We start from the raw sequence: 25,510 nt of genomic DNA, 5'->3' as shown, positions 1-25,510 counted from the left end.
ATGTTGATGGGTCTGTTCATGCACCTTACAGAAAATTTCAATTTGTGTCTGCCTGGTCACTTCAATATGAAAAGTTAAGGCATTGTCATTACAGCCATTGTTTATGTTGGATTAGGGTGAAATAAATGTATTGCACTCCCTCTGCTGGCTCTGAAGCTGTAACAGCTTATTAACTAGACCTATTTTTAGATGTATTTCCCCATTTTTTTAAAAAAAGCAGTGTGTAGAAAAAGCAAGCAAAAACTGGGAAAGCTGTTAATTTTGTTGTTCATTTAAAATGTCAAGAAAAACAAACATCTGCTCAATGTCTTTGGTTCGGATGAGCAAGAAAGCCTGCAGGTTTAGGCTTTTCAGCACAATAGTAAGAAAAAGGGGGGGGGCACCTCCCTTCTCCCTGAGGCATGCCTCTGACAACCTTGTAAATATTACTTGGTCCCTTTCAAATACTGAAATAATCTTTTCCCAGAGCTAGTCAATAAGTATGTTTTGTATGTTCAAAACAGTCCAGGAAAGTAACAGCATTTGTTTGTCTTGGGGTGGGAAGGAGGAGAGAAGGTGTCTTTCTCCTGGTGTCAGAAAGGGAAGCTAAAAGATCACGCTGAAACGTTATACCCCAGGGAAGGCCACTCCCTTGCCGGAAAGCGTGTTATCCACAAGGCTGGAAGAGAATCACGGCACTGTGGAATTTTACAGCAATGGTTCTACTCATGAGTGAGAAGAGGCTACCAGGAGAGCAGAATGCTCCAGGTGTCAGGGGGTCCTGAGGACCCCGAGCCCTGTTTCTCTCCTATGAATCAGCAGATTGAGGTTTTCCTGCAAAGGCGCGTCCTGTGCCTGGGCTCCGCTCTCTTCTTCTGCTCTTGCTTTGCTCTCTTCCCCAGGCGTCTGGATGCCAACCACATCAGCTCCGTGCCCCCCAGCTGTTTCAGTGGCCTGTATTCTCTGAGGCACCTGTGGCTGGATGACAACTCTCTGACAGAAATCCCTGTCCAGGCTTTCAGAAGTTTATCAGCGCTGCAGGCCGTGACCTTGGCCCTGAACAAAATACACCACATACCAGACTACGCCTTTAGAAACCTCTCCAGCTTGGTGGTTCTGTAAGTTTCATTGATTTTTTTTCCTTTCTCTTTTAACAGTTTCTAAGTTCACTGTAACACCTCGTAATTCACTGTAAGGCCTTGACCTTAAACAGATAGCCCTTCAGACTTTGAATAGGGACATTTTAAGGGAGGGGAAACCCCTCAAAATGACTCATAAATGTTCTCATTGTGTAAAAGAATTAAACAGCATTTATCGAGCACCTGCCAAGGGCCAAGCACTGCTAGGCATTCAAAAATAACAAAGTATGACCTCTGTCTTAGGGAAGCCATTGTGTATTGTACAGGTAATCACCACGCTGTATGGTTAGTCCTGCGACCGAAGTTAATAAAAAAAACCCTTATTTCTGATAATAATTTATAATGCAGGTCAAATTGAAATATGCCCTTCTTATTATTTAATAAGAACTTCTTGACCCCCTTCCAAGGGAACAGAAGCAAGGAATGAACCCTTGACAGCGAGCTATGCATTTGTATGGCTTTTTTCCTTTGAGGTCCAGATTTCACTATTTCAAGTAAATCAAAAAGATTCTCAAGTAATAGTTTGAAAACTAATCAGTTCAAGAGTGTAGAAGGATGTCCCACGTGTATAACGATGTCGATCAATCCTGATATAGGACAACAGTAGCTGCTTGACAGCCTCTAAGAGCAGTTTGCATGGAGACTTCGTGGAAGGCGTCTTCTGCACTATTTCTGGCTTTGCTCCATGCCCCCCACCAGCCCATCGCTGTCTTCAATCACTCCACTTTTCCTGATGACACGTCAGTCTCTTGCACTGCAGTATATACTCCTTTGACGGCTGGCCAGCATCTCATCCATCTTTTTAGGCTCCCCTCAACCCTCTTTCCTCATGTGTTGCATGTAAAAAATCCTCAATAAATGTCACAAAGATGTCACATGAAACCAACATATATTTATTAGAATGAAAACCTTAGTCTGAAAGGATAGGACATGTGGGGTGATAGTAACGAATTTCTACACTGAATTTCACGTACAAAGGTGACGCTTCTATCCCACCAGAAGCTGGGTAGGTGCTTTAATTTTTCCCTCCACTAGAGGGAATGGATTTGCAGAGATCCAGCTATTCTTTTTCCCCCTGTCCTTAAGCCGATTTTCCAAAAACCCCTTTGGGACTTGGTCCGGTTTTCAGTTATGCCCACAGCTGTTCTCACTGGCCCTGACCTAACCAATTTAACCATTGAGCCAAAGATGATAATTAGAGTCATTTATACTACGTCAAGATAACTACTCTCCTTGGGCAGCCAAAACATCTGATCGCCATTCTCTGTGGCTGAGATTGTCGTTTCCTCTTAACCTGTAGCCCCACCCTGGGAATGTAGCCATGATAAGCCATCAGCTTTAATAGAAAATGTGCTTAGTACACCTAGGACCTTCCTTCCATCCTTCATTTGTCAGTGTTGGTCAGAATCTCTATTTAGTATCCTACATCCCAAAGCCACACTGAACAACCTGAATTTACTTTAATCAGTCTCGTTGCTCACTCCGTGATTATCATACACTCCATGCTATCTCAAACCCAAAAGGTAAAACTGTGACTGCCTATTAAATTCTGGCGTATAGCATCATCTGTGGTAAGAGTGAACGGGGCAGATAGCCTTTAAAACAAACAAACAAAAACGTTAAACAAAGCATTTCTTATATATAATCAGTGCATTCTTTAGCATAAGTTTCTTTGGATTTCAGCAGTCAGAATGTTGTGCCTAAGCTTCAATGTGCAGTGTGCCTTCCTGACCGTCAGTAATGTTCTCCTGCAGGCATCTCCATAACAATAGAATCCACTCCCTGGGAAAGAAATGCTTTGATGGGCTCCATAGCCTGGAGACTCTGTGAGTTGACCTTTTATTTGTTTCCCTTTTTTTAGTGTTTTCAGGACTATTCTGAAGGAATCGAAATAGCCTTCAAGTCAGACTTGCTATTTGGTTTGGTTAATTGCCTGAGCTTTAAACAGATATTTACAGTGGCTTCATCTTACCCACACACACACACACACCCTACAGAGCTGAACAATAAAACAGATTTTGTTTTAATCTATCAAGAGTGATAAATGAGTTCGAATCCTTATAAGCTAAATGAGATGTCCTCTACTGAGCAGTGACTGTTTGCTTAGGAATGTGTTCTGTCAAGGATCAGTTCCATATTGTCACTCGGGCTCACTATTCATGAGTCTGGTCCAACCCCCCCCCCCCCCCCCCCCCCGCCCCAATGAGAGGACGCAGAGTAGCAAATGCCAAACTCTGTCCGATCCAGAGGGAACAGGCGTCTCATTAGCAAATGGTGAAGCTTCCTGCTGAAGCAACTCGGAAGTCTACAAAGTAGTAACAGTAGTACATTTATTGAGTGTATCTCTAACCAATATTGTACTGAGCACTCAGCATACATTGTTTCAGTCACTCCTACAAGCATCCCATGAGAGCAGGTGCTACCATACCATTTTAGGCTCCAGTAAGGTTAAGTTACTTTATCAACACGACATAGCCAGTCAGTGCATAACTGGGATTTGCTTCCTTCCCTAGTTTGACTCCAAAATCCATGCTTACCACTATACCCTACTTCCAAAGAGTGCGTCAAAACCTCAGTTCTGAGTTGGTCTGTAATAAAAATACATAGAGTCCAGCCAGCTGACCACCCAGAGCCACAGCGAGAACAGTTCTTACAGCCTCCCCAGGGCTGAGCTGTTTCCTAGGGGAGGGGCTGCTCTTCATCGCCCTGTTGAGTAAGAGGCCTAATGAGGGTGCTCACAGGCAGTGAGATCACCTTGCGTGCTGGGAGAGGAAGTGGTTCCAGCTGCGCCCTCCTCACCTCCATGTTTTTCACACTCAAGTGTAATAAGCCACACAGCGCCGCTGAATCTACAACACTGGCTCTGACCAGGACTGCGGAAGGGCGTGACCAAAGACCACATCTCGTGTGGCTTTGGAGCCCTTGTTCATTTGCATACAGAGCTTAGCACTTTGTACCTGGTTAATTTAGCTTCTAACCAGATGTGGGTCCACTCATTTCCTGCGGGACCTAACAGCTGTCCTTCCAGGGTTACTTAAGTCACTCTGTGCTTCCTCTTAGAAAGGAGGAATCATCCTCATAAGGAGATGCCAAAGGTGAACTTGTCCAGGCAGGACTTTGAAGTCGACTTAAAGGCACAGGCAAGCTGTTCCCATCAGCGGCTTGGGAAAATTAGAACATCTCCCTTATTTACACAAAGGCTGGGCTGGGGAATATTAGCAATGGATAGCACCTTCCAGTCCTTTTCAACACAACAGGAACATAAAAACAAGATGGGCTTTGATAGGTATTTCCATAAATAGTCTTCCTCACCGCCCCCCCCCGCCCCCCCCACCACAGGGCGCTTGAGGTAAGGACCCAGGATTGCAAATTCATGCAGTACATGCTTTCAGGGCAAATTCATGTGAGTCTCAATGTCCCCTCTTCCCTCGCCTTGCCCAGGGCTACAGAGGCTCAGTAGATTGGTTATTCCCAACCTCTTCCTTTCCCTCACTAGAAATCTAAGTAATTTATAAGGACCCAATCCTCGTTTAATCAAAACAGAGCATCTGGAGAGATTTACAAACAGGAAGAAAATTTATGTCCACAAAAGACACAAGTTTCCTGCCTGCTGTATAGCTTAAGGATGGTTTGTGCCAGACAAGTAGGAATCTTGATTCATGTTTAACTTGGTCAAATTATCTCTCTCTTAAAGTTAAATAGGAATTCTTCCCCACAGAGGAAGATCTAACCACATCTGATTGCCTGACCAAAAGGTTTTCTGCGTCATCTGGGAAATCTGCCGTTCCCAGAGACAAGGCGGAAATTACTTTTTCATATGGAGATGTAGATAAACGGTGGAGTTAAGTCTAGAAAGCGCTTGTGAGTAATGGAACTGAAAAGCCATTTGTGTCATAACAGAGAAACGAATGATTTGAGATTGTTTGGCCATTCCGTCTCTATGCAGGAAGGATGATAGAGAGCTTTGCCTCACAGACGTCACCCTTCGGATCTGAATCTTTATTTGCGACCATGAGGAAATTCTAGACCTGAGGTTCTTCCTGAGAGTACCCTGTACCACATAAGCCTCTCCAAAAGTAGGCTACCATCCTGGACCTCAGGCTGGGAGAAAGACAGGAACTGTACCAGAGTCAGGAACAAAGCCACTCTCCTAGATGTCCCCTAGGACATCTGAAAAGCAGTGGGACAAAGTCAGAGAATGGAGGAGGGGACTGGAAAGCGGATGTGGTTCAGGAGCCCCGAGGAGGGTACAGACTAGCTGGCAGCTTGGTGAGCAGGGTTCGGGTGAAGAGCTACAGCGGCCAGCCGCCAACACCTGGCCAAGCGTCCCTCCTGCTTGGACATTCACACTGCTGTATGTCCCCTCCCTTCTTTTACTGCCCAGTGCCATTGAGCCGTGACTTTTTGAAATTTCTCATGACCAGTCTAATGACCATTTTAATGCAGATACTTGTGGAATGATGGTGGTCAGACAACCAACACAATCTCTCTTCATTAAGAAGAGGAATGAGAATTGTTATCAATGATACTGGTCCATGGGAAGAGCATGTTAACGTTCCTTGTAAATGTAATATATATGAATTTTTAAGTGAAAAACTGAACATATTATTTACTTATTTTCAGAGATTTAAATTATAATAATCTTGATGAATTCCCCACTGCAATCAGGACACTGTCCAACCTTAAAGAACTGTAAGTAGGACAAATTTAGTGGGAGAACTATTCTTTGTGAATTTATATTAAAGTATGTTTGACGATTGCACCTAATACGACTTACTAGAAAAATTTAAAAGGTCATGTAAATAATGATTAACTACATCCAAAATATATTTTAATTTGCTTCTATCACCAACAAACGGCAGATAATCATTTTTTAATTTATAATGGATTTCTCTAATATATATATATATTAGGAAAAAGGATACATATTTCTTTAAGCCATACTGTTTTTCTAAGCCACGTTTTCCCAACATTTATATACGTTATAGGTTTGTAGAGAACTCTATCGGAATTCAGTTATTTGCTGAGCATTTCAAAAAGACAAACTTTCCTAGGTTGCATAGGACTGGAGGAACACAATATATGTGCCTAGTGTAGTGCTAGATGCCTTCATATACATTATTTCATATTTTTTAATGTTTCATAAATCTTATTTAATTCTTAAAGAAACTCACCATTTTACTACAGTAAAGCGAACTTTCAGCTATTAGGTTGCATATATTGTCTTTTATATATTATAATTACTTTTCTTTGTACCTAAAAATGTGAATAACCTATGTAATGTTCTAACACTTGGAAAGGAAAATAAACACAGAGCCTATTCTCTTGGCAGAGAGAAATAAGACACACAGCTAAAGGAGGTAGACAGCAGGGCTTGTTTATAAGAAAAAACCTCTATGTGGTTCTGCCTCAGGAAACCCCACACGGGGCTTATCTGGGAAGTCATCATTGTCTGGGTCAGGCAGCCCCAAGACTGCCATTCACCTCATTCAGCCACAGGCCCACATAGACCAAAGACCATTGACTCTACCCCTCTGCCAGTCAGACAACATTAGCACTGACAGATGAGAATCAATTTGTTATTACAGACTCACTGAGCTGGGGCACCTTTCTTCAGCTCAGGAAATTTTGTCCTCATAAGGAGATTACTTAACTCTCTACTTCACTGCAGCTTAAGTCAATTTTCTCTTCTCCTGGCTTTAAATGGGGTAAACAGGAGCGATCATAATCCTCTCTCCAAAGATGGTTTCCTCGGTCTCAAGTTGTTATACCATGATGCTCTATTGGATATTAACAGATGGATTTTCTTTTTATAGCATTAGGTTGTAAGTTTCCATAAAGCACAGTTATTATTTTCAGATTCTTTATTCCTCTTTCCAGATGACAGCTTGTGATATCTTTTTCTCCTAGAGAGTACGTGAGGGCACAAACATTTCAAAATGCATAGAGGAATTTAACCTTATCCTCTAGTTACTAAAATTGCTGATTATTGCCACGGGTTTGGTGAGGGGAATATTAAATGATTTTACCCCACAGGTTATTTTCTATAAATTATCTTTTCCTCTCTTTCTAGAGGATTTCATAGCAACAATATCAAGTCGATACCTGAGAAAGCCTTTGTAGGCAACCCTTCTCTTATTACAATGTAAGTAGCCATAGTTCTTTTCGATTTTTCTATCCTGCAGTATAGCATGAATTGCACTTTTAAGCATACTATATTTGCCCAAGTTTTGTCTCGGTCACTGTAGTGTATATGGAGATGTTTTGCTAAGTTTTAGCCAAATGCTGTAGCAATATTAGAGATTCTTTTTCTTAGGACCTACAATGTGCATTGCCTTATGTTTGGTATCTTCAAATGCCTTGTGTCACTGCACAATAATCTTATGAAATGCTTTTTTGCTTATTTCTATTTCCTAAGGAATAAAACTGATTTTTAGAGCATCGATGTCAAGGTCACCTAGTCATTCAGAACTTGAACCCAAGTATAGTAGAAACATAAATTATTATGTTCTCACCCCCAAAAAGATAAATATATGATAAATAGTTAATTATCTAGGTTGGGGGAATCCATTCACCACGTATACGTATATCCAACCAACACACTGTAAGCTTTAAATGTACAATTTTATATGTCAATTATACCTCAATAAAGCTGAAATAGAAATACATACATACATACATTATTATATATGATAGAGGTCCTTTACCGCAAGGAGGGGGAGATGAGGAGACTACTGCTTTACGCTAAGTAGCCATTCGATACCCATTCATTCTCGAGTCCAAACACTGAGTTACATTTATACAAACTAGGATGTAATTCTGGAAAGGTGCATATGTTCTAGGAAGGTGTATATGAGGATCTGTATGCCATAATGGCATAAGATAGAGTTACAACTTCAAAGTAGGATTAATTCTATGTTTCATAGTTAGCACAAACAGAAAATTGATCCTGTGTAGGTACATATAGGAAGGTGAAAATACGTAAGTAATAGGCTGGCTCTTAATTAAAAGACAACTGGCAGGTTTGGGACATAGTATTGGCCTAAGGTCATGGGTGGGGGGTCTGAAATATGGAGGAGAGTAAGGACGACTTCTGAAAAGGACTCTAGAGCACTTCCTGGCAGATATCCGGCATCCTGTGCCAACTTGATAGAGAGGCTTTCTGGAGCCGTGTAGCATTTGTCACAAATGCTCTGGAATCCCAATTAGCCCTGACAACTGAGAAAAAGAAATACCATTCATCATTTCTGAAACGTTCTGACAGTATGTTGGCAAACTAAGGGGGTTAAAGTTTGTTGCCAGTAAACATTAGTTCTCATTAGAGAGTATTTACATACTGAGAAGTTGGCAGATTGCATTGCCTTTCTTTGCCCCTTCTTTCCTTGAAGCCACAGGACTGGTTTTCTTAATCACCCTTTTGATATGTTAATACCCCTTGAAGAGGACTAACAGCCCCCCAATACTTACTAGCACTTCTCTCCACTCTTTGCTGGCCTTGACTGTTTTCTCCCAGAAGCTCTTCTGTCCTTGCTTCTGCCTCCATGTCTATCTCTGTCACTACCGTCCCCGCCCATACTCCCCCCAACCCAGATTTCTTTGCTTTCCTTGTCCATTGGCTACCCAGGCCTCATTTCTTCCTCTGTGGTCCCCATCCTATCCATAACTTCTTTCCATCCCCTCTGCCACCAGCCCCTCTGCTAGCCATTACCTCTAGATTTCTACCAGTCTAAGGCTCACCCCCCTGCCTCTACCACCAGCACAGTGCTCACCCTGGAAGCACAGCATCCATGTTGTCATTCTCTTGCTGTGAAACATACAGTCAGTGTTGTCTGTTTACGTTAAACGCCAACTCCTTTCCCTGACAGTCTCAGCTTTCCACATGGCCCCAGCCAACCCTCCTGACCCATTCCTCAGTTACCTTACGCCATAACCCAGACCAACTAAGCTACATTCATAGGACAGATCCCCTCCTTTATTTCCTTTGCTCCTATGATTCCGTCCCCTAACTATGCTTGTCGAAATTCTGTTTTCCAGGGTCTATTTCAAATGGCATTTTCATGAAGTTTTTCTTGACCTCATGAGAGAACTCCCTCCTGAGAACCCTATAGCTCCGCCTTGTGTTTGTGATACTTATGCCTTATGTACATAAGCATGTGTATTCATAGCTGCCCATTGTACTTACATGCACGCAGGTATATGAACCTAATGACATACAAACAAGCACATAGTGTAGATAAGGGATAATGTAATATTCTGAGGACAGCTCCATTTCTATATTGTAAGATGTATAGTCCTCCTATAATCGAAGAGAATGAAAAAAAAGAATATATGTGTATATATATATATTCCTGAACCACTTTGCTGTACACCTGAAACTAACACGACGTTGTAAATCAACTATATTTCAATAAAAATATTTTAGAAAAAGATTTATAATAAAAAGATGTACAAGAGAAAACAAACAAAAAAGACCTATAGTCCAGCTCTAGCCCTTTCTCTTACCAGTTGTCTAATCGAAGGGAAAAGAAGAAGTCAGAGGGTGGGAGTGCGGACGGGGATTTGGCATGTTGAGTGACAACTATATCCCAGGCCCTGTGCCAGATGTTACATGTGCATTAGCTCTTTTAATGTGTACACAAACCCTACTACTAAGTATTATTACCTTAGTTTAACAGATTAGAAAGTTGAAGCTCTGGGAGATAATGAGCTTACCAAAATATCTGAGCCTCAGCTTCTTCCTCCAAAAATGAGGGAAATAGTACCTAAGTGTCTATGCCGTGGATCTTATAAAGTTGGCAGGTGGATTAATTGAGCTCTAGATGTGAAAATGCTTTGTCAACCAGAGAGTCATATCCCCTTATTTGTTTGTTTTATCCCAACTGATTCCAAGCTTCTTTAGGGCAGGAACACCTTATCATTCTTATTCACATCCCCAGCATCTAGCATAATGCCAGGCACATAGTAGATAGCTAATGACAGCCTCCTTAATAAATCAGTCTTTAACGGCAAGCAGTACCTACCCTCATGCTTTGAGCATAAGAGACACCAATAAATATTTGTTGAATTTAATTGAACTGGAAGGATGTCTCAGCTAAGAACTGTTTGTGGGACTCCATTGACCAGGCAGTTCAAATACCTTTACATTGAAAACATCTGTAAAACAAAATATTTCTGAAGTTCTAATAATGTCTTACCTTTTAGAGCAATCATTGATTTTTTTAAATCTAATGTTACGAAAACCCAGAGTAGCAAATTTCCTCTCAAATAATTTGAAGGATCCTTTGTGTGTGTGTCATAAGATTTGACCAGAGGATATGACCCTCATGTGACTATATAGAACTTCATCTTTCTTTAGCTGATGATATAACCGCCAGCACCTTGAACTACCTTTTGCCACTCAATGGATAAGCCACAGATATTGGAGGCAGAGGAAGAGCTTTAACTGTAGTCAGTTCACTTGCTTTTCTCCATAGGAGCTGACATTCATATCTGCCTTGCTGTCAGAGATTTTCAATTTTATGTAGTATGGATTTCTCAGCAAAAATCTCATAATACGAATGAAAATACTTTTGAGGTTTACCTGAAACCAAGTAATCAAAATTACACAAGTACATTGAAGGCATTTGTTGAAATTCTGAACGGGTGTTCATTTGTCATTCAAGTTTTATACTAAGACGTTGGTCTTTGGATTTTTTCAGACATTTCTATGACAACCCTATCCAGGTTGTTGGGAGATCTGCTTTTCAACATTTACCTGAACTAAGAATACTGTAAGTGTTTATTTCTCTTACAGATCATTTTCCCTTTACAAGGTTGCTGTGAAGACCAAATGAACATTTCAAGTGCTTTGAAATGGCCATAAAAATGACCCCTTCCTAGAATCTTCTCCCAGTAATACTCATGTACTCCTCCTTCTAGGACTTTGAATGGTGCCTCACAAATAACTGAATTTCCTGATCTAACTGGTACCGCGAGCCTGGAGAGTCTGTAAGTACTTGAGTAGGCTCTTGACTTTGCCCAGAACTTGCACTACCCTTCAAGCCTGACCAGTCTTAACATCAGTGCATCAAAATATGTCACTGTGTGATGCCTAAATACAAGAATGATGTCTGGTTTGTGTTTCCACAGGACTTTAACTGGAGCGCAGATCTCATCTCTTCCTCAAACTGTCTGCGATCAGTTACCGAATCTCCAAGTGCTGTGCGTGTCACTAAAGCAATAATGTTGTGTAAACGGGGGTGAAATGACCAACATTATTTCAATAATCCTTTAAAAGAGGAGAAAGTTCTTTCCTCGCAGGTTTTCAGGAGGTCAGGCCTCCTTTGCCTACTTGGGGCCAGGGAAGTGGCTCTCAGATGTGACCCTGGTAATAATGGCAACGACGTACCCCTTGTTTCCAAGTCCCAAACAGTCTCCCATTAGAGTTTCAACTAGCACACATTTCCCTTCAGAAAATGGATATGAACAAGCCAAAATAACTTCATTGCCCCCAGCCCCAAATCCTCTGCAGAGCAGGAAAAAAAAAAAAAAGAAAGTCATGGATCAAAAACCCAATATGGATGCCAAAATAAAATTATCAGACCCACACAGACCTTGATAAAGGCAACCAAACATTCTTCCGGTATAGTTGCTGGTGCCATGTTCTAATGTTTCATCTAATGGCTAAACAGCTTGCATATGTTATTTCTGTTGACTTGGGGCTTTTTTCCTCTGCCCTTCCCACATTTTACAAAAAGTAGTTTATAGGAATTGGGAGAGCCTTGTTCTGACCTTCCATGTTCAGCCTCCCCCCTCAACGCCCTGTGATCACCTTCTCAAGCAGTGCTGGGATGTAGTGAAAGCACCCTTAGTCTCTCGCATGGCTCTGTTCTCACATGGCAGACTTCTGCGGCAGTCGAACGCCTGTGATTCCACCACAAGCTTTCCGGAGTAACAGAACTACAAGCAGCTCTACAAATGTCAAGTGGAAGAATGGGAACGTTCTTCAGTGATTCTGCCTTCCCCTCTCCCCAGCCCGCTACGTCACTTTCAGGCCGCAGTTGCTCAGTGATAGGAGTTGCAATAAACCACATAACAGCCTTAAAGTGAGTCGTTCATGTATAAAGGAAGGGGATTAAGAACAAGTCTCCTCTTCCTCACCTCGTATGTCCCTAGAAGGTATAGATACAGGTGAGGAAAGAGAGAATTAGGGAAGTAAAGTACATCTGTCAAAATCACACTGCAAGAAAGTAGCAGAGTTCGAATTCAAATGCAGATGGTTTGATTGAATAACTGGGAGAACAAGTATAGACACCAGGTGGTGGAAATCTCAGGAGCCGTCTTCGAATTCTGCCCACCACACCAAGAATAAGCATAATTATCCTCATTTCTTCAGGAAGCTGGCTCAGTAACATGACCAGGATTTCACATACTGTAACTAATAAATAGGGAGCCAGTATTTATATCGCATCTGTCTCCAGTATGTCACACAGCGAACGGTAAACCACCCGGGTCTAAAGCTGCACACACCGAGGCTGACTGGCGAACTGATTAAGAGCAGAAGCTCTGGGGTCTATTTTTCTGGTTCAAATCCGGCCTCTATGCTATCACAGTATCTTGAGCGAGTTATTTATCCCTTCTGGGGCTCCATTTCCCAGCCTATAAAATAAGAGATGTAGCCACTTCCTTCAGGGGATCGTCATGAGGACGCAATAAGTTACTACACGTCAGACACTTATACCAGCACCTGGAGCACTGCAAACTCTTCGACCATGTTAGCTCTTATCATCGTCTTTCTCGCTTCCTTTACACCATTATTCTTTCCTGGAGTGGAAACCTAGAAAGGCCTGAAAGACAGCAACTGCATTAATGGCAGTGTCCGGCCATTTTCAAAGCACATCCACCTGTAGCGTTGATTTGCTCTTCACAACAACCCTGCAAGATCAGCAAAGCAAGTATCTTCTCATTAAAGAAGAGAATTGAAAAAGACATCAGTGCTTCATCCAGCATATCAACGAAGTAGAATTAAAGTTGATAGTAGAACCCGGGGTCATGACATTTACTCCACTCTGCTTTCTGTTCTGGAAGTACAGGTCTGAGAGCTCTCTTCCTTTGGCTGCGTCATCCACTGAGTAGCTGTTACATGAGGCAATGTCACTGTACATGACTGATTTTGCCTCCAAGTTGCTTCTTCTCCATGGGAATGACTTGACTGTGTGTGGCTTTCCCCACTTACTAGCTGGTGATCTTAGTCTTTGCTTTGTATGGGAATCAACACAAATGTTTCCTTCATAAGGTGACCACAAAGATTAAATGAAATAATTCAGGTCAAGCTGTAAACACAGTGTCTATATATAAGAAGTGCTTGATCAATGCTAGCCATGAAAATCATTAGGTAATAGGTAGGAAGGTGGTGACACTGTGTCTTTATGTAGAAGAAGGTTTCATGTACCCTCTACTAAGAATTACACAGGAAGGATTGTTCCCCTTGCTGTCTGTGGAAATGAGTGTACCAGATTATTATCAGCTTTGATAATATGTGTGTCCATTTTATCACATTCACTACTTTCCAAAAATACACACCATATTGTTAATCGGCTGTATTTGTGCATAGGTGTGGGGCATTTTTGTTTTGTTTTGGTTCGGTTTGGTTTGGTTTGGTTTGGTCTTTCAAATCTCTAGTGTAAACTACAAATTTGTGTTTGCACACAGCTTTATCTGAATTATTCATGTGTAGTAAATTGAACTGTATTTCTACTTAAGTTCTATTTATTCAATAAATGTAAGATAAAGTGATCAATTTCAAAAATAAAGTAATTTAAAACCCTCTCAGAAAACAATATGGATTTTTCAGTTGCATAGTGGTGATCTGGTTTTAAGAATTAGAATCAGGCATGAAAGTGAGTTAGTTGATTAACTGATAACTTTTAAAACATGAGGCAAGATTTTTATATATATATATATGTATGTATATATATATATATATCTGTTACTTTATCTACCAGCTTTCTTTTTTTAAGCTTTCTGCAAATTACCATGGCTTGTTTCAGATTAGTTATATTATACTATAAATATGTCCAGATGTTTTTGTTATTCTGTAATTTGTTGAGTTTGGGCTGAAGACTTTCTTAGATTCTTTTTCCCCCCTTGTAATGATTGATTTCAAAGTTAGTGCTATGTTTTGAATTGTTGTTGGGATTCTTTTTCTGTTGATTAGAAAAGAACCAACAATGATTCTCTCAACTGCACAGATACAGCAGCTCTTAGAAACAGAGGCACAATTATTTAATTTAATTTGTACTCATTTCTGTAAGATAATAGCTAGAACATTGTAGATCATCACTAACAAAACATAAATAAATTCATTAAGTAAATTATTTAAATCAATTAAAGAAGTATAACAGTTACATTTCAGTTGACATCTGAATCTACTGCTTAATCTAATAATGCCTATGACTACCTGCTGCACATCAGGGCTGGGGAAAAGTTCATAGTCTGCCTTTGGGAGCTAGATCATGGTGGAGGGGAAAAGAGAGCAAAGCATGGTTCCTTACAATTAATATGTAACAGATTTTTCCCTTTTGTACCTTCTGTTTTTCAGAGATCTATCTTATAACCTGATAGAAGATTTACCCAGTTTTTCAGTCTGCCGAAAGCTTCAGAAAATGTATGTCTGTAAGAGTCTCTAAGTCACCAAGCGCAAACCAAGAGCCAAAACTCACATTTCCAGGGGTCATTGGTTTGCTTACCCTGTGGTTCACTGGGGAGACATGTGATGCTTTCCCTTCTTACACACAGGAGCTGTGACTGTATAGGATGTCTGTAAAGTTGGGAGACATAGACGATATTATTTTACCATGCATTATACTATAAGTAAGGCATTTAGTATGTTGTGGGTTTTTTTTTTTTTCCTAACCTGGTATAGTAATGAACTGGGTTTATTTGAGCTTTGGAACTTTTTTGAACTTACACCTCCAATGAGTGGCATTATTTTTGTTTTGTTTTGTTTTTTTTCCTGAACGCAAGTGAGGCTCATATGCATGGCATTACGTTTTAATATGGGGGTACTTTTGTTGGTATGTTTGCTTCACAATAGTAACCTTCATGGGAATTCCCTGGCGGTCCAGTGGTTAGGACTTGGCACTTTCACTGCGGGGGCCCAGGTTTGATCCCTGGTCTGGGAACTAAGATCCGGCAAGCCGTGCTTGCGGCCAAAAAAAAAAAAAAAAAATTTCCATTCTAAACCACAATAGTAAGCTTCAGAAGAGGTGCCGTATTAGTCGTATTTCGGGTGCCATTGATGCTACTTATGCAAGAAACATTTTAGAATTCCTCTCTGAAAATTGCCTCCTCCATAAAACATCAGCGTTGTTGCTTTATAGTCATGCTTTGGTTTTGGTCAAAACAATACTAACCATCTATCCTTTTCTGCTTAATTCTTCTCCGAATGCCTTTGGGCGAGGAAGGGAGGGGAAAAAAAATCCACCTTGAAAGGTAACGACTTGACACTCCTGAAGACCCTCCAAGGATATAAGAAAGACTCAGAGGGCAGAGAGAGGCATCCTCAAGGTGTTTGAATGATGTTGGCATTTGGAATATAGCTTCAAATTCACCCAAAGGGAAGAGCGGCTTTGAAGGAGAGGCAATACTTTTTTATGTGGTTACATTGCAGTGTTCTTTTTTAAACAAAAAGAAATTTTTCTCAGTGTCACTCGGTAGTCGTAGTTCATGTGTTCCTGTGACTGAGGGCAGGTGACCCCTCTGTAAAAGTTCTCTGAAGACTAATCTTTGAAACCTGTGGCTCTGAAATGAATCTTTGGAACCTGTCATTTCAGAGACCTGCGACATAATGAAATGTGTGAAATTCGAGCCAACACCTTCCAGCAGTTGTTTAGCCTCCGCTCTCTGTGAGTACTCCCTCTCGGCAGCTTCCCCAACATCGAGCACTTTTTATCTCTTTTGGGTCTTCCCCTAATATTTTCTTTTCACTGTATACTTGTACTGTTGGGCCTTTGTGCATGTATCTGCTCGGAGAAGGCAAATATTTTGCTCATGATCATTTCCAGGAACAGGTTCAAAAGCAGTAAATTTGCAATCTGCCCTCTGCCAGTCAGCAGACGTGAAACTCTGATAAAGGGGAAGGAGGCCAAGCTATTGAACTGCCTACAAAATGTGTTTCTGTTCCTAGCTGGGAATTGGCGGAGATTGTTCTGCCTGCAAAACCGGGGTGACCACACAGTTCTTCCTGCCTGTTTTTCTCTCCTGGTCAAACAGTTTTTCAATGTGAGTCTCTCTAAGTGCTTAAGAATCACCTGGAGGTGACTGTAAAAAATGCAGAGTCCAGGTTCTCACTTGCCTCATGAGTTAGACCCTCTGGAGTAGGGCCTGAGAATCGGCATTTTAACAAGTACACTAAGGTTTAAGCACAACTGTCCTGGAAAATGCTTCTGTTGCTCAGATGACTAAGATTTGTAAATATTAAATTCCATTTTATGATTGAAAATACCATATATTTGACATATATTATAGATATTAATATATTATGTAAATGTATATTTTAATATATACTATAATAGATTATTATATATATTAATATATATTGAAAATACCATAAATACCGCTCCACTCTGATGTGCTTTGCACATTCTGTGCTACAGGACTCAACAGTCAGCACTGACATCAGGTAGACCACACACTACCTGAAAATACCATATATTAACCATAAGTTTAAAAAAAACGGTAACAGGTTTTTTGTTCATGACAGATTTTTTTCCATCCCGAAACTGGATTTCAGTGTAATTTTGGTGAACGATGACAATATGTAATGTTTAAACTGCAGGATGTTGTTAAAAACCCTTTCTTTCCTAAAGTTTTTCTTAACATTTAAGAGACTATACCTTCATAAAATAATACCATTCCTCAAAACATTTTAAATTCACCTTGGAGAATCAGTTTCTCCCAGAAATTCACTTTGAAAATCATCTTGCTCTGAATTTAATTGTGTTGCCCTTTCCTTACTTTTGGTCTAAAATCGGCTTGTGAAGTTCTTTAACTTTTTAAAATAAATGTGAAACAAAGATATTGTACATTACCTACTTTTATTACCTGCCTTGTTCACCAGGTTGGAGTTCTGGCTCTTTCCAAAAGTTAGTTCTTTTTCAAATATATCAAAGGTTGATATATTTGATAACACTGTGTTGTACAATTGAAATTTGCTAAGAGAGTAGAATTTAAATATTCTTCACCAAAGACCCATGGAATCACTCTCCTAGATCACTGTCATCACCCTCCTTACCGGACTTTCCACCATCAGTCTTTACCCATTCATCTCATTCTCCAAAGAGAATTTTTCTTAAGTAGAAATTGAATCATGTTACTTCCCTGCTTCAAAAATCTTCTGTTATTCCCCTATTGTCTTCAATACCAAAACCAAACTTCCAAGCACCATCCTTCAGAATCTGATTCCAACCCCCTGGAACACCTTCATCTCTCACCCACCAGTTCCCAGTCCCTTGACACATGGACCATTGTTTCTCCTGGTCCTGTCGCCCATTGGATTCCTCCCCACTCTTAACTTGCCCCTGTCCATCCCATAAGAACAACATCTCCTGTCTCTGAGCCCTCTCCACTCTGATGTGCTTTGCACATTCTCTGCTACAGGACTCAGCACTCAGCACCGCCATCAGGTACACCACGCCCTACCTGAAAACGACAAGAATTTTTTCATCTTCTTATCCCCAGCATCTAGTGCAGATGGCAGGGCTTGCAACCCTCACTGGACACGTATTTGATGAGCAGCTCAACAGAAGACAGTCTCCTGCCCAATTCCCATTTGTAGCTTTCCCACTCCTTCCATGCCATTCCTTCCCCTCGTTAGCTGGAATTTTCTTTTGTTCTGCCATCGATGAAAGGAGAAAACTAAAAAGGCTTCCAGTTTTCCCCAGTTCAGGGGCCTTTCAAATGAGAATGTAAATGTTCTGTGAATATCACTTATCCTAAGTAACTCAGGGGGCCCAACACCATGAATAAATTACTTTTCTGTGCTAGAGAAAAGTTGACAGTGATCACTTTCAGTTTCCTCAAATGTCTACACTTTAGTTCCCTTCTGAGTTATGAATTTTAAAAATACGAATTTTAAGTTCATTGCTTTTTCTAAAATGTGAAATTTCTTATTCCTGTAAAATTATCTACATTGCATTACATATATGTCTGTGGAGGGAAGGGGTGAGTGAATTTTATTTCTCAATAAATTGTAGATTTTGTTATCAAAGGCTTTTATTTCTAACATATGCTAGCCCCTCTCTTCTTCATTTCCCAGTTAAGAATTAAATGTCCAGGGGCTTCCCTGGTGGCGCAATGGTTGAGAGTCCACCTGCTGATGCAGGGGACACGAGTTCGTGCCCCGGTCCGGGAAGATCCCACATGCCGCGGAGCTGCTGGGCCCGTGAGCCATGGCCGCCGCGCCTGCGCGTCCGGAGCCTGTGCTCCGCAACGGGAGAGGCCACAACAGTGAGAGGCCCGCCTACCGCAAAAAAAAAAAAAAAAAGAATTAAATGTCCATTCTCTTCATTGGGAATTTTTTTTTAAAGTATCTCTGTGTTTCTCTTAAGGCCTGACATACATGGACAATGTACACAAATTTTTGTTGAGTTTCATTACATATCCGGGGACATTTTATAACTTAAAATTTACTTGCCTGTCAGAGGAAGAGCCTCAGAAGTTCCTGTCTCTTCCAATTCCCTGACCCCTACTCATCTTAGAAATGCCCTAATAAAATTTTACAACCATGTTAAAGTCAACTTTTTAGCAAGAAAAGAGTAAAATCTAAAGTCTCCACCTGAAGGATTTTCCTGGATTGATTTAAACAAGGTTGCTTTAAAATTCTCTCTTTCATCATTTTATACTATTAATATCTGCCTCTGAAAGATGATTTGATAAGTTAATTGCTCCTGTCCTGAATGGAAATTACATTTTGTTAGAAGAATGAATATATATGGTAAAACTTCACACAGTCTTCTTTTATATAATCCTCTCACTTGGCTTTTTTTTTTTTTTTATAGGAATTTAGCTTGGAACAAAATTGCCATTATTCACCCCAATGCATTTTCCACTTTGCCATCTCTAAGAAAGCTGTGAGTATTTCATGACTTGTTTATGGCATGTCTTTTAATAATTGGGCCCCATCTGATTAATCAAAAATGTTGGTTTTGCTGAAAAAGCCCGAGTACACAGAATGCCCAGCCCTCAGTGTCTCCTGCACTGGAGCTGGATCACATCAGAAAGGAGCACCCCACTTCCCACCCCCCACCCCTCCAAGGCCATGTGCGTCCTTATGTGGATAAATGACGATCTGGGTAACAGCTGGTTCTGGTGATTGAGGTGAAATTTTCCATTTTTGCTGAGCCATCAGGTGGAATGGACTAAGTAATCAGTTCAGTTCTAAAGGTCTTTCATTTTACAGTTTGCCATCCTGACTAACAGAAAATCTTCCTGTCCATTTTTTCCCTCCCTTTCCATCTCTTGCTCTTTCCTCTCCCTCTCTCCTGTGTCTCAGAGACAAAGAAGGAACTGGTCAGACAGAAGTTATGGCGAGAAGGAAGAAAATAAACCCCCAACAATGTTTTCCCCCTCACCCCTAACTTGATCTAGTCAGCACCACTTTTCAAATTATGTGTAGCACCCTCCACTTGATTTTCGATGTCCCCATCTGGCAGAATTAAGCTGAATGTAGAAATTACAATTTGGGTGTGATTAAAACATTTTTCTCCTGCAATTCTGATGGTAAATAGAAGAGTTGTTCAGGAGCTAAAACCAAAATGGTTCCTTTTACCATTAAGAGGAAGGACCCTGCTTAGAAGTTTTTATGGAGCAGTTTAATCATCTTTAGGTTGCTTTTTTAACATAATCGTTTTATGCTAACACAGACTAAAAGCCAATTGTTGTTTGATGTTTTGCAGGGACCTATCATCCAACCGCCTGTCGTCTTTTCCTGTAACTGGGTTACATGGTTTAACTCACTTAAAATTAACAGGAAATCATGCCTTACAGAGCTTGATATCATCTGAAAACTTTCCAGAACTCAAGTGAGTTTGTCATTAAAACTAATAGGATACATTTGTGGTCATGTGAAACAATAGACGTGTTATAGTGGTTTTCAAAATTTATGGGACTCTTTTGAATTGCATTTCATGCCTTCAAGTCCCCCACCCCTGGGGCATTGTTAGGACAAGCCCTGGAGTGGGAGAACGTGTCTTCCTGACCACACTTCCTTCCTTCTTCAAAGATGCCTCCTGGAACCACAGAGTTCATGGAAAGAGTTTGAAAACCATTGATCCGTGAGATACAAACTAGGACATGTAATTAAATAACATTATAACATAATTGTACTCCTGTTGACATGTTTAAATTCGTCTTGCTTATGTATATGTTCTAATAAAATGTACTAAATTAATATTTGTTTGAGGAAGTAATGCTCTTTAAAACCTGTTACACTTATTAGCGATAAAGTCCCTTGAAAGATTTTATATATATATGTATATACACATATATATATGTATGTACACACATATATATTCTGTATATATATTAAACCACAGTACTTTTTACATACTTTAAAACCATAACCCCAAAAGAGAGTTTAGAAAATAAAAGAGAGGAAAAAATGTCTACAGATACCCTTAAACAAAGTTTTATGTTATTTCCTTCCAGATTTTGTTTCCAATGTACTTTTAATTGTTAGAATCACAGTACGTATACAAACTTATATCACCTTTTTGTCACTTTACGTTATGTCATACCATAAGCACTTTTTAATGGTGTTACAATTTTCCTAACAGTCATTTTTTAGTGTTTTTATTATGGAAATTTTCAAACTCAAAAGTAGAGAAAATAATATATCCATCACTCAGCCTCAGCAACTGTCAACATTTCATGGCAATAATTTTTAATAACTCCGTTGTTATGAATAGCACTGTAATCAACATCTTTATGCACATAGTTAATATTTTAGATTACTTATTAAGGCTAAGATCCACAGGCAGAATTATTAAGTGAAAGATGAGCACTGTATTTAACAATCTATTTCTTTAAGTGTGTGTTTTTGTTTGGTTTTGTTCATTCAAAGGGTTATAGAAATGCCTTATGCATATCAGTGCTGTGCATTTGGAGTATGTGAAAATGTCTATAAAATTTCTAATCAATGGAATAAAGGCGACAACAGCAGTGCAGATGACCTTCATAAGAAAGATCCTGGAATGTTTCAAGTTCAAGGTAAGAGCTGCTATGTCACTGTGATGAAATTGTGTCTGAACGGGGCTTGAAAAGTCATCGAGCAGATCATCTGAACTCCAAACAAGTCCCTATGTGATCACCCCAGCAAGTTGAGGATCAATCCCACTTTTTAAAAATTCTTAGAGAAAGAGAAAACTCCTTTAGGATTCATTCTAAAAAGTCATCTTTTCTCTAAGGGATTTCTTAATACTTATATTTACAATTAGATTCCTTTTAGCACATATTGTCCTCAGGGGTAAATATTAAAATTGATTATCAATATTTTCATAAACTTTTTTGAGGGCCTTATCCCTGTGGATAACTTTTTCAAACATGCTTCTGCGCTTTTTTCTCCAGAAAATACAATCTATTTTTATTCTTAAACCCCAGTGGGGAATGGAGGATATAGATATTTTAGATGCCTCCATATTTCAGCAGAAGGGCTTAAGAATCCAACTTCTTATCCAACTAATCCTAAAACATTCTTCCCCACCTACACCCCACAAAGGCTAGCTGTCAGGAAAGTGAAATGAAATAATGTCTGTAAAGCACTTGGCTTTCCTTGAAGCAAGACCTGACTTAAATAGACAACAATGTACCTCAAACCACACCTGTGGTAATGAGGCAGTGCTCTGGGCAGCCCCCAATTTCCTTTCCCTGCCAATCTTGCAAGTTTGCACAGAGTCTAAATAGACTGGCTTTTCTTCCTTTGGGTCTTAATGATTTGTTGATTCCCAAGCAAGTACGATTCAGTCTGTCTGCACATTATCTTAACTTTTCTTCCTGCACACAGACCTGATTAAGGAGCTGATATTATAGCCCTTGGCTTTTTTATTTTAGGCTACAGCACATGTCTTGCTCTTGTTCTTGCTTTCATTTTTGCTTTTTCTGCCTCACCCACCCTAATTTCTACTATATTTATTCAACCCTCCCCCCCAAAAAATAAACAATTAGAGTGTCTACTGTGTGCCAGGCACTGTTCTATGCCCTAGAGGCACACAATGAACGAGAGAGACAAGGTTCTTCGTGGAGTTTATTTTCAAGGACAACGATTTAAAACCCTGGTCCATATATTGTAATCACACAGAAGCTTTTAAAAAACACTGGTGCCCAAACCTCAGCCCAGACCAATTAAATCAGTAAGTGTGTTAGATCACAAAACTCCTGTTTCATGGATAGCTAATCCAAGCACCAGTTACTTGATTTGTCCTCTGTTAAGCAGAATTCCCCAGAAAGATTGAAACTTACTAATTCTCCCTCTTGTACTCAGAGAACACAGCTCAGAACATTTGCACTATAGCTATCTAAGTGTTAGAAAATTGGATAAAGTGGTTCTTCCACTGAATGGAGAGGCCCACGCTCTCTCTCTAATTTAGGTCAGTGCAATTTGGGGCCATCGTGAGCTCCAGGGAACAAGAACAGAATGAGAGAGCTTCGACGTTATGACAGGGAGTCCAGGGGTACTGTCCCTTGCCCCCAGTTCTGCTGAAATTCTGTCATATAGTAGCTTGAGTAGAACATCCCAAAGCAATTTTATAATAGACTTGCAAGAAAGCCCAGGGAAAAGTGGGATGTCTGACCCTCAGTTCCCTTTGTGACATTTCATGTCTCTAGGGCAATCCAGGACTCTCCTCCCTGGAAGTCGGCCCCTGAAAAGAGAGACAGAACTAATCATTCCAGAACTTCTCATTCCTGCAGATGAGCGTGATCTTGAAGATTTCCTGCTTGATTTTGAGGAAGACCTGAAAGCCCTTCATTCGGTGCAATGCTCACCTTCCCCAGGTGAGAAAGGCATCAGAACTGCTCAACAGCAGTACCCACCCTTAATTCTGAGGCCATCAGGGACATTTGGCTACACTTCAAGGCAAAATCTGTGCCATCTTTGCAGCTCATCAATATCCCACCCCATGGGGACCTTTAAAATACAAATGTTCGTTCCCTGGAGTTGGTCTCCATTCATAAATAGGATCTTTGTAGGAGACTTTTGATTCAGATTAATGGAAATGAAAGAACCAATCTTATAGTTAGAAGTATATGTAATTTTTAAAATAATATTAGCTATTTAGTCTGGTATGCAACAGTCTTGCTTCATGTAATCACTGATTTTAGACAGTGATTTCTTGTAAGTCTTCTCTAAATAGCTATTTGGTTAAAGCAAATAATAGTTTTAGAGATAAGTAAAAACTATATATATTATTCACTTAATTGTTTGTCCCATTCCCTGAAATAGGATAGGCCAGTTGAAAAAAAAAAAAAAAAGACAGCTGGGGAGGGTTGATATTTCATTTTCAACAATTTGATGGTTCCTTGCACCTAAACGTCAAACGTCAATGTAAACCTAAGATGACATTCTCATGAAATGCACCTTCATACTTCCTCTTCTAACATCACTATTTCCCTAGGATTCTCCTTCCCTGTTTACAGAACCTTTTTTGAAGCATTCTGGACAAATATCATAAAACGCCCAGGAGGGACTTCCCTGGTGGTCCAGTGGTTAATGCAGGGGGTGCGGCTTCGATCCCTGGTCGGGGAGAAAAGATCCCACATGCCTCCAGACCAAAACAACAAAACAAAAAAAAAACAGAAGCAATATTGTAACAAACTCAAAAAAGACTTTAAATATGGTCCACATCAAACAAACAAACAAAAAAAAAACTTTATTAAAAAAAAAACAAAAACCAGAGATCTGACTTGTTACCTGGCCCTCACACTGCTGTATTTGGGGGACCTGAATCCAGTGATTTAAACTCCCCGGCTCCATTTCTCTGGGCATAGCTTGAAAATCTGGGCACCCGGTATATTCACCTTTATATTAAATAGTGGTTTAATAAAGTGGAGTATGCCATAAGGGAACTGTGTGTTACCATGGCTGTTACTGGTCTCTATCTCTTGGTGTCCTAACAAGAGAAACAAAGAGGTAATTTGGCAAAAGTTGTGAACCCTAATTTGATACCCAGTCTTTTTCTTCCTTGGACCTCTAGGCCCTTTCAAACTCTGCGAATACCTGTTCGGTAGCTGGCTGATCCGCATTGGAGTGTGGACCATAGCAGTTTTGGCCCTGACGTGTAATGCCCTGGTGACTTCAACCGTGTTCAGAGCCCCTCTGTACATTTCCTCCGTAAAACTGTTAATTGGGTTAATAGCCGTGGTGAACATGCTCACGGGGGTCTCCAGTGCTGTGCTGGCTGGCGTGGATGCCTTTACTTTTGGCAGCTTTGCGCAGCACGGTGCGTGGTGGGAGCAGGGGGTCGGCTGCCAGGTCGTCGGGTTTTTGTCCATTTTTGCTTCGGAATCCTCGGTTTTCCTGCTTACCCTGGCAGCCCTGGAGCGTGGGTTCTCTGTGAAATGCTCTGCAAAATTCGAAACGAAAACTCCTTTTTCCAGTCTGAAAGCAATCGTTGCGCTCTGCGCCATGCTGGCGGCGACCATCGCCGCGGTTCCTCTGCTGGGCGGCAGCGAGTACAGCGCCTCCCCGCTCTGCCTGCCGCTGCCCTTTGGGGAGCCCAGCGCCACAGGCTACATGGTGGCCCTCGTCTTGCTCAATTCCCTTTGCTTCCTCGTGATGACCATTGCCTACACCAAGCTCTACTGCAATTTGGAAAAGGGAGACCTGGAGAATATTTGGGACTGTTCTATGGTGAAGCACATTGCTCTGTTGCTCTTCACCAACTGTATCCTTTACTGCCCGGTGGCTTTCTTGTCCTTCTCCTCTCTACTGAACCTCACATTCATCAGCCCTGAAGTAATTAAGTTTATCCTTCTGGTGATTGTCCCCCTTCCTGCATGTCTCAATCCCCTTCTCTACATCCTCTTCAATCCTCATTTTAAGGAGGATCTGGGGAGCCTGGGAAAGCAAACCCACTTCTGGACAAGATCGAAACACACAAGCCTGATGTCTATTAACTCTGATGATGTTGAGAAACAGTCCTGTGACTCAACTCAGGCCTTGGTAACCTTCACCAGTGCCAGCAGAGCCTATAACCTGCCTTCCAATTCTGGGTCACCACCAGCTTATCCGATGACCGAAAGCTGTCATCTTTCATCTGTGGCATTTGTCCCATGTCTCTAATTAATATGTGAGAGAAAGTTTTCAAAAATTGAAAACCCAAAAATGTGAGGTTGAGTATATCAGAGCAGTAACTAAA

The 25,510-nt window shown here is 40.6% G+C and overlaps 1 protein-coding gene across 1 annotated transcript; it reads left to right on the top strand.

Moving 5' to 3' along the window:
- The first annotated feature begins 696 nt into the window (after nucleotides 1-696).
- On the top strand, nucleotides 697-25,510 carry LGR5 (leucine rich repeat containing G protein-coupled receptor 5). The gene is made up of 14 exons (XM_019952105.2): nucleotides 697-1,097; nucleotides 2,873-2,944; nucleotides 5,742-5,810; nucleotides 7,192-7,263; nucleotides 10,817-10,888; nucleotides 11,037-11,105; nucleotides 11,247-11,318; nucleotides 14,698-14,763; nucleotides 15,932-16,003; nucleotides 19,157-19,228; nucleotides 20,054-20,179; nucleotides 21,220-21,365; nucleotides 23,064-23,147; nucleotides 24,347-25,510. The coding sequence occupies exons 1-14, from the start codon at nucleotides 739-741 to the stop codon at nucleotides 25,432-25,434; spliced, it is 2,439 nt and encodes an 812-aa protein (XP_019807664.2). The 5' UTR covers nucleotides 697-738; the 3' UTR covers nucleotides 25,435-25,510.

The sequence above is a fragment of the Tursiops truncatus genome, chromosome 11, assembly GCF_011762595.2.
Source record: "Tursiops truncatus isolate mTurTru1 chromosome 11, mTurTru1.mat.Y, whole genome shotgun sequence".
Lineage (NCBI taxonomy): Eukaryota > Metazoa > Chordata > Mammalia > Artiodactyla > Delphinidae > Tursiops > Tursiops truncatus.
The sequence above is the reverse complement of the archived record's forward strand: the minus strand, read 5'-3'. Positions and strand labels throughout refer to the sequence as shown.